We start from the raw sequence: 8,904 nt of genomic DNA, 5'->3' as shown, positions 1-8,904 counted from the left end.
ATCTATGCAGCTGGCTGCTGACTGTTCTCTGGACCAGAAGATGGACCTTTCTGTTCCTGCTGACATCTGAGACTGGCCTTATCTTCCTCTGCAGTACTTCTCAAAGGAGTTTATCCCACTGTATATTAAGCTTGGGAGTTTAAAGTAAAATCTTGTGGAAAAAGAGTACACCTTTAAGAAGATGCAGGTGTGAGGAAAATCTCCGACTGACTCAGTGTGTCATGTTTTCTTTGGACTGCATGCATATATCTTGCTCCTTTTGCAACACAGACATGGGCATGACTAGTGGGCATGCATCCATGACTTGAAGCAGTATCACACACTGCCGGTTCAGTGCTTTAGCACTATGCCAGATGTTCAGGTGGCTGCACTGGAATAAAAATGAGCTTTTTAAAGCTTTCTGCCCAACATTTCACCATATGGCTTGTGTCACATGCTCTGCTGGATTCGGAGTAGAGATTGGATGTGCTCAGCCAGTAAATCCAAGCGCTATCAAAAACTTGCATGGACACACCAGCGCAGTGAAGTACAGACTGGGGGAGAAAACGGACAGCCAAGTGAGAAAGCCAGTGTGATGAAGTGAACAGAGCACACTCCTTAACTCCAACCAGGCAGACTGGTTTCCAATCCCTGCTTAGCCCCAAACAGAGATGGATTTAGGGGAGCATGACCAGTTCGGTCGCACTGGGTGAGGAGCCTCAGAGGTGCCACAGGAGATGCTGCAACTATTATTTTGAATGGAGTGCGGGAGGCACCAAATTTTAGCATCACACAGAGCCACTGAAAAATGAGACCTTAAGATCCTCCACTGCCCCCAAACTAACTGGAAGACTTTAGGTCCTGTGCATGGGTTGTTGAGAGCCTTAATAGGAATAAATCAGACCACACATGTTGCTCTGATCTCATTGTTCAATAGTTTGATATTCAGCAGAAATATCTGAATCAGTGTTTTAATGAGTTGTCCATCTTTCTTTTTACTCTTGCTTGTGTTATGATGTTGATATGTTTGATATAGATCACTCCGAGTTAACTTTGGAGGAAGAGGGATCAACAAATATCCTAAACCAGTGTTTCCCAACCTTGTGCCTCCAGATGTTTTTGGCCTACAACTCCCATCATCCCTGACTAGCAAGACCAGTGGCAAGGGATGATGGGAATTGTAGGCCAAAAACAGCTGGAGGCACAAGGTTGGGAAACACTGTCCTAAACAATAGTTAGTCCTGAATATGCCACACAGCTCATTTTAATAAGATCCATGCTCCCCACCACATTTCCATTCATTGGGAAGAGGTTGGTAAAATTCTTTCACCACAAAGGCAGTCGCCATGGTCCTCTAGCTCCCAGTGTGGCTGTACAGGCATGTTGCTTCTTAACCATAAACTGTATTTGCCTAATGCTGTGTTCCATCATGCTTCTGTGGAACAAGACCTGACTACAATACTGCTGGATAGTGGGGTTCCTTACAGGCCGTGGCTCTGCTGAAATAAACACAATAGAATCTCAGCCCTAACCTCTCTCCTCCTTGGAGGGAAAAGAGAGATGCAAACACCCTTGGCTGCTTTTAAGCTATTTCAGGAACATAATAGCAGTTCTATCTAGCTCACAGTTGATATGCCGGCTGCCAGTTGCTGACATGTTGCTTTTGCAAAGTGCCTCCGGACACCTTGAATATTAAAAGGCACGATTAAATGCCAATTTCTGATCCAGCTCCCATGCTGGATGTTGTTTCCGCTACACAGTGACTGCCCCTGACTGAGCTCCCAGTGGGTGGGTGTGGGTCTCCCGGAGGAGGAAGGTGGCCTTTGCAAAGGAAGAACAATGCTACCATTCTGACACTAACATCCTTTTCTATCTGTAGTGGAAGGGTGGGGGGCAAATGATAATCATGTCCTGAATTGGATGCACAGGCTGAACTGAGAGAGGCTGAGATCAAGCTGGAGTCTGGCTATGGGAAATCAAAACCACAGTGGAATTGAAAGCCAACCCCCTATGAGCTACGGCAGCCCTAAGATATTTTTCGTTAACTCCACCTTGATCCTACAGAAGCACATAGCTTTAATGGCTCGTGGGGAGTAGCTCTTACCAATGGAGCCTCTTGCTACCATCTTACACTTGCTAAATTAAGCAAACGCCTTGCTGTCTTGCTTCATTTGTTGTAACTGCATCAGAGAGTTTACTGTCAAATACTGAGTATATACAGCATTGTGCCAATACAATTGGTGCTATGGCAAGCAACCCACATTTAGAATACTATGGTGTTCTGCCCAGTCTTCATTCTTCCATTTGGGACAGAAGCTAGAATGGCCACATAAATAGATGGGGACAGTTCTTTGTCAAGCCCCCGTAAGAGAAAAGAGCAGAAAGATCCAGGGAGCGCAGCTCAGCTGGTGTCTGCCCCAAGGTTTTGTGGACAATAGGTTCATCTGCACTGGGATTATGTCAACCCAAGCCTTGGGGAATGACCCTGAAATGGGAATAGGTCCAGTGCTGGAGTAAAATATTCTGGTGGGTATTTTTGTTGTTATTATTATTATTTCTATGTCATCCCTCCATCTGCAGATCTCAAGCTGGTTCACAACATAATTTTGTTCAGTGCAATTGTGAGAGGATTTATGGGCAGTCACACTGCAAGAGATACAACTATTATTCCCAGCAGCAAAATCATCCCGAATTTATCCTAGGGTTGGGCTTTGCTTTTTTTTCTGATCAGAATTGGCCGGGGGGGGGGGGGGTCAGGCTGAAATGTTCTGCTTCTGTGGCAATTAACACCATATGCTTCATGTAAAAACGGGGCAAGGCAGCTGTTGGGTTTATTATTATGGTAATATCCTAGAGACAGGAGATATAGCATGAGGGCATCATTTCAGGCCTCATCACAAAGTTCTTACCTTAGAGAAAGCAGCAGAGGCAAAGCAACTGCATACCACTTGTCCCATAATTATTGGGAACGTTGTTGTTTTTAACTTCTGTAGGTGTGAATGCATACAGCAGTTGATATTCTCCACCATAAGGGAATTTTAGGCTGCAGTCCTGAACACACTTCCCTACTGAATTAGGAGAGACTTGAGCAAACACACTCAGCACTGCACTGTCAATATATGTATATTTTGTGTGAGAGAGTGTGTGTGAGTGAGAAAGAGAGAACAAGAGAGAGGGAGATTTATGTGACTTTCCTCCCTTTCTTGTTTCCACCAAGCCAAGTTTTGACAGCAAATGTTTTCAGTTTAGTTTCAAGTAGTCATTAAAAGCAAAAGCTGAAGTTCATTAATCAAATACTCTGCGTGGCTATTTATTTTTCTCTGATCTCTTGCAGCCTAAAAATGTTTTCTCAAGTACCCAAATGTGGCTAATTCTAGACAAGATTCAGGACAAAGCATGGCCAGCTTGTTGTGGTCAGCAAAGAGGGAGCTGAGATGTCTTACTAGAATGGCCCCCAAAGTGACTATGATGAGCACAGTTTTTCGGGGAAATTCAACACATCCATAGGTTGTGATCAGATTTTGCCAAAAACAAACTCTGAAGCAAATTTGTGGAGGTTCCTCCTGAGACCAAACATCTGGGAAATTTTGCAGAATGCCAAAGGAATTTGAGTAAGAGTAGAATACTCTTTGAGACAAGTCTACAACCTGACCTAGTTCTGTCAGGCCCCCCATTACATTGTAGCCTTTGTGCGCTCTCAAATTCATAATACATTTTGTGATGGGTTCTGAAACAGCTCTGGTGCATATTCAATATGGCAACGATCTGGCAATGCAATCTCTGAAGGACAATGAGGTGAGAACTTATTATTTAGAGGTGCAGCCTTTCCAAGGAAACCCAGGGCTCACCTCAAAGCATTGCCTTCCTCCCGAGCAGCCATGAAGATTTAGCACACCGATAAGCAAACACCACTTTACTGAGGTGCAACTGTGGAAACTGAAGGGGAAGGAATGTGGAAAGCAAGCGTGAAGAAGGAAAAATGTTGGGTCAACATAAGGAAATTCAAAAGATTCATGGCAAGGAGTCATAGTTGGAAAATGTTTGGTGGGATTATGGATATCTGTGTTACTTTGTTTCTTCCCCTGCACTCTTCCTTCCTTCCTTCTTCTTTTTCCAAGTAATTTCTACAGAGGAACACGGGAGATGTTCATGCTACTTGCTGAGAGCAGTAATAGTAAGTTTCCTCGGCCCATGGATTCCACAGACCTTTGAGTCTCCTTCTACTACCCCGCAGACTAACGTCTGGGAACATGAGAGTTCCGTGGCAAGTCTCCGTAGCCCTTAGAAATTGGTGGCATCTTCTCAGATATTTTGCATGAGAGCGAGAGATGCATGGATTCCATTAGCTCCTTCCTCACATGACACCCGAGAACGCCTCAGGCGCAGCCTCATGATCTCCTAGGGTTTTCTCTCACACACACACCACAAATATCACACTGCAGTCTCTAGGTCCTCGTGGGGAACCACTTGGTGGTTCTGATGACTCTCCAAATATGAGGCTAGATCTGGGTCCCCAGCCTTCTGCGCCCTGTCTCGAGGTGTCCTACCCTACAATGAGAGAGAGACAGACAGACAAAGAGAAGAGGGGCTTAGAAATAGCCTGGGGAACAACACAACACTGAGCAGCATCAAACCAAACAGATGCTTGGTTTGTTTGGCTACAACAAATGCGTTACCCTCTGATGTGAATAACTGAAATTAGAATAGTATCCTGTGTAGCCCTATTGACAGCCCCATTGTTGTTGTTTTTTGTAATGGTGAGCAGGCAGGTAGGTAGGTAGATGAATCATCACACAGAGCAACCCAGCAGCTGTCTATGGTTCGATTGGTCACAAAGGTGTGCGCTTGGTTTAAAGCAACAGTAGTCCCTGTAAAGAAACTGATTTGCTAAGAGACTGTAGTCTCAATCATACTTACTTGGAAGTAAATTAATTATAATGAATGTCTGTGAGGGCCTTTCCTGAAACAGTTTGTAAATGAATGAATAGATAAATAAATAAATAAAATGTTCACTTGGCACTTCCCAAATAAGCTTTTGCCGTTTCTCTGGCTGAGTTGGATGCATGTTGGTTTCACTTGTCCACAGCATTGTTGAAATGGGTTTGTTTGGTTTGGTTACCTTGGAATCCGTTTTCCTCAATGACGCTCCTGCCTCCACCAATAACTGGCAGATGCCACGGTGGCGCTGGCAGGCTGCCTTGTGCAGTGCCGTCTCACCCCTGTGTGTGTACAACAGAGAAAACTATCAATAAGAAACACTCTTTTTTTTGCAATTAATCACTTTTACCAGGGCACCCTTATAAGTACTGCTGACACAGACACTTTTTAAAGTCTTGATCTCTGGCTCCTCGGTGCTGTCAATTGTGTTCATGGATTTATTTTTATTATTATTATTAGCATGCTGAAAGCAATGTACTGAATGCTAAGTTGCTGTCCAGACTAAAGCTCCAGTTTGAACCAGCTACAAGAATGCTCCCCCCCCCCCGCCCTGTTCATTGAATTCCCTAACAGTAGTGAGCTTCCCCCTTTCCTGCCTCTGAGTTACCCCTCTCCCCCCACATCCTCTGGCCAGTCTGTTTGGCTTCTGCCTGGGGGTTGTGCTCTTTAAAAAAAAATTTGAAAAACACTTTAAATCTGGAATCATTTATATCACACAGTTCTTTGCCTTTAGGGACTGAGTGGCACACTCCAACTCGAGCACTCCTTTCACACCATCCTGGGAAAAAAGATATGCATTATGTTGAAACCTCGGTGCTCCAATTTAAATTAATATCAAAAGGCAACTTCAAGGCCATGTCTCTGCTTGGACTTGAATCAAAGGCTTTAGCAGCGCCTGCAAATGCAAAATTGTAATTCTCATAGGCTGTCTAATGGACAGGTTATTTGAGTCCCCATATTGGAACCTTTGCAGGTACAGAAGGGAATAAATTGTGCCTTTCCTTTTCAAAGGCAGAGAGATGCTGGCATAACCTAAGCAGAACCAAAGTCTATTAGCTAGCTTTGCATTGCTTGGAAGCATTGGAGCTCTAGAGTTCTTGGGAGTGCTTTTTCTCCTACTCTTCCTTTTCTTTTCTTCCTAGGCTGTTACAGCAGCCATCAAAAAGACACCAGAGGGCATTAATTAATCTAGTACCACATTTGAGCTAAGCACTTTGTGTTTAATAGGAGGGATGACTGATGGCACTTAAGAACAGGATTATTGGCTCCCAGAATTCCTGATGAGTTTTACAAGGGTGCGATTAACTTGTTGGGAATGGGCTTTTTGATGTTTCATAAACTGGATTCTGCAATAGGCAGGTGGATGGATTTCGTATCAGATACAAACAGGTTCAGAATATAATGCAACAAGTTTCAGATAAGAAGATGCAAATGCAGAGATTTTGATAGTCGCAGCATAACACCCGAGGTAAAAACCCAACACCAGCAATGCTTTTTCCATTTTTCAAATTCGCGTTTCATCAAAGTGTATTCTGAGACAAATTTTCACTTAACTTCAATGCTAGCTCTATAAAACAAACACACACAAAACTATATTATACCCTTTTCTTTTCTTCAGACAATGAGTGCAGTGAGGAGAAACCAGATATTATTTCCAGAACATTTCTACTAAAACAACTAGGATAATGTGAGCAGAAAACACTGGGGGGTGGGAGAATTAAGACATGACTAATGTCACATACACAAATTCATAGCTGCATTAACTAATCTGGAGTAACTCCCTGGCTTCTGTCTCTTTTTCTGTTTTCATCCCCCACACCCAATTTCTTCCACAGAACTCAAGACAGCATACGCAGGGTTCCTGGGCAACCTCCCATCTAGGCTGTGACCATAGACATACTTTCTTTACTTCAGCAAGGCTGTTGCATCATTTGGCTTTCATCTACATATGGGGACCAATGACTGTTATGGATTGGAGGGATGGAGGGATGGAAGGAATTGTGTCTGTAACATCTGAAGGGCACCACATTTATTCATTTATTTATTACATTTTATATACAGTGGTACCTCGGTTTAAGAACAGCCCTGTTTACAAACTATTCGGTTTACAAACTCCGCAAAACCGAAAGTAGTGTCCCGGTTTGCAAACTTTACCTTGGTCTAAGAACGGAATCTGAATGGTGGGAAGCCTCATTAGGCAAAGCGAGCCTTGGTTTAAGAATGGTTTCGGATTGAGAACGGACTTCTAGAACGGATTAAGTTCGTAAACTGAGGTACCACTATACTGCCTTTCCCCTCCAAGGAGCACAAGGTGGTGTACATTGCTCTCCCCTCCCCATTTGTTTCCCCATAACAACCCTGTGAGGTAGGTTAGACTGGAGACAGTGGTTGGCCCAAGGTCACCCAGTGAGCTTCATGGCTGAGTGGAGGTTTGGACCCTGGTTTACCAGTTACTAGTCCACCGCTCTAACCATTACACTGCACTGGCTTGCCTGCCCTAGATTAGAATCTCCATTTCAGTATATACTACAAAAGAGAGGGGAATAGTACATCTATCTTTTCAGTGTCTACTCTCTGTTTTCTATGCATTAACCACCAGAATTCGCAGTACAAGAGGGAAGTTAGAAGAAGCTAGAGAAAAAGATCTGCATCAATCAATGTGAAACTTGCCCCTTTATCTACATATGCTTTGCGGTTTAGGAAAGACATTATTATGCAACTGGAAAGAAACAGCAGGAAGTCACTGCTTTTTGGGTTATTTTAAGAGGTGCTTGGTTAAAAAAAATAAAGGAGACCAATGCACACTCCTAAAAGTGAGTTGGAATGAAACCAATGAAATAGAAGAGCCAAGTGGTCAGGACTTACGTTTCACTGTCTGTCATATCCACTAACTCAGAAGGACCTGTCAAAGGAAACAAGGTAAATCACATGGCAATCCTCAAGTTCATCAACACAAAATGGATTCCAATTCAGGGGCATGCTGAGGATTTTCACTTCCTTCCCCTTTAGATGGTACATATCAATACACTAAGTGGAAATAAATTATTATTATTATTATTATTATTATTATTATTATTATTATTATTATTATTTATACCCCACCCATCTGGCTGGGTTCCTGGGTGGCTCCCAACAGAATATTAAAAACATGATAAAAGATCAAACATTAAAAACTTCCCTAAACAGGGCTGCTTTCAGATGTCTTCTAAAAGTCAGATAGTTGTTTATTTCCTTGACATCTGATGGGAAGGCATTCCACAGGGTGAGCGTTACTACCAAGAAGGCCCTCTGCCTGGTTCTCTGTAATCTCACTTCTTGCAGGGAGGGAACTGCCAGAAGGCACTCGGAGCTGGACCTCAGTTTCTGAACAATGGGGGTAGAGACACTCCTTGAGGTATACTGGGCCGAGACCATTTAGGGCTTTAAAGGTCAGCACCAAGACTTTGAATTGTGCCCAGAAACATACTGGGAGCCAATGTAGGTCTTTCAAGACCAGTATTATGTGGTCTCGGCGGCCACTCCCAGTACAAGGAGATAAAATGCAGAGTGTTAAAATTCATTGGTGTTTGGTGCCTATTGAGGCTGGTAGGGTGGGAGGCAGACAAACAGTAGATCAAGCCAGAGCCAGTGGCAGGTAGGGCCAGCTAATGCTAGTTTGCACTCTTCCTCTTCCTGCCAAGTTCTACAAGAGCAACCCTAAGACTAAGGAGAAGGCAGATGATGGTTAGCGTCACCCTTTAAAGTGGTTGTAGCTATGAAGGCAGGCAGGTGGGGAGTGACCGAGGGCAGACTGAGGTCAGTGGGGCAGTGTTCCATTCACCTTCAGTTACTAACCTCCATTGATAAAATTCTAATTTTAGTATGTCTTTAAGGTGAAGAAGACAAATGTAGAAATTTTAAGAGGATGGAGCTTAGGGATAGGGAGTCAGCCTTGATTTTTAGCCCAGTGCCCTTTACTTGTTTATTATTTAGTATGATTGTTTCTTG

The 8,904-nt window shown here is 43.5% G+C and overlaps 1 protein-coding gene across 6 annotated transcripts in view; it reads right to left on the bottom strand.

The window, feature by feature from the left end:
- Window positions 1-1,207: 1,207 nt before the first annotated feature.
- DGKI (diacylglycerol kinase iota) overlaps window positions 1,208-8,904 on the bottom strand; it is a 259,648-nt gene continuing 251,951 nt past the window's right edge. For all 6 annotated transcript variants that reach the window (XM_028746780.2, XM_077935076.1, XM_028746783.2 and 3 more), the window contains 3 exons: window positions 7,783-7,819; window positions 5,099-5,198; window positions 1,208-4,527 (listed from right to left, as the gene is read on the bottom strand). In XM_028746780.2, the coding sequence (XP_028602613.2) occupies window positions 4,411-4,527; window positions 5,099-5,198; window positions 7,783-7,819 (254 nt within the window). In that variant the 3' untranslated portion in view covers window positions 1,208-4,410. The remainder of the gene's footprint in view (window positions 4,528-5,098; window positions 5,199-7,782; window positions 7,820-8,904) is intronic.

Source organism: Podarcis muralis, chromosome 10 (genome assembly GCF_964188315.1).
Source record: "Podarcis muralis chromosome 10, rPodMur119.hap1.1, whole genome shotgun sequence".
NCBI classification, from domain to species: domain Eukaryota; kingdom Metazoa; phylum Chordata; class Lepidosauria; order Squamata; family Lacertidae; genus Podarcis; species Podarcis muralis.
The sequence above is the reverse complement of the archived record's forward strand: the minus strand, read 5'-3'. Positions and strand labels throughout refer to the sequence as shown.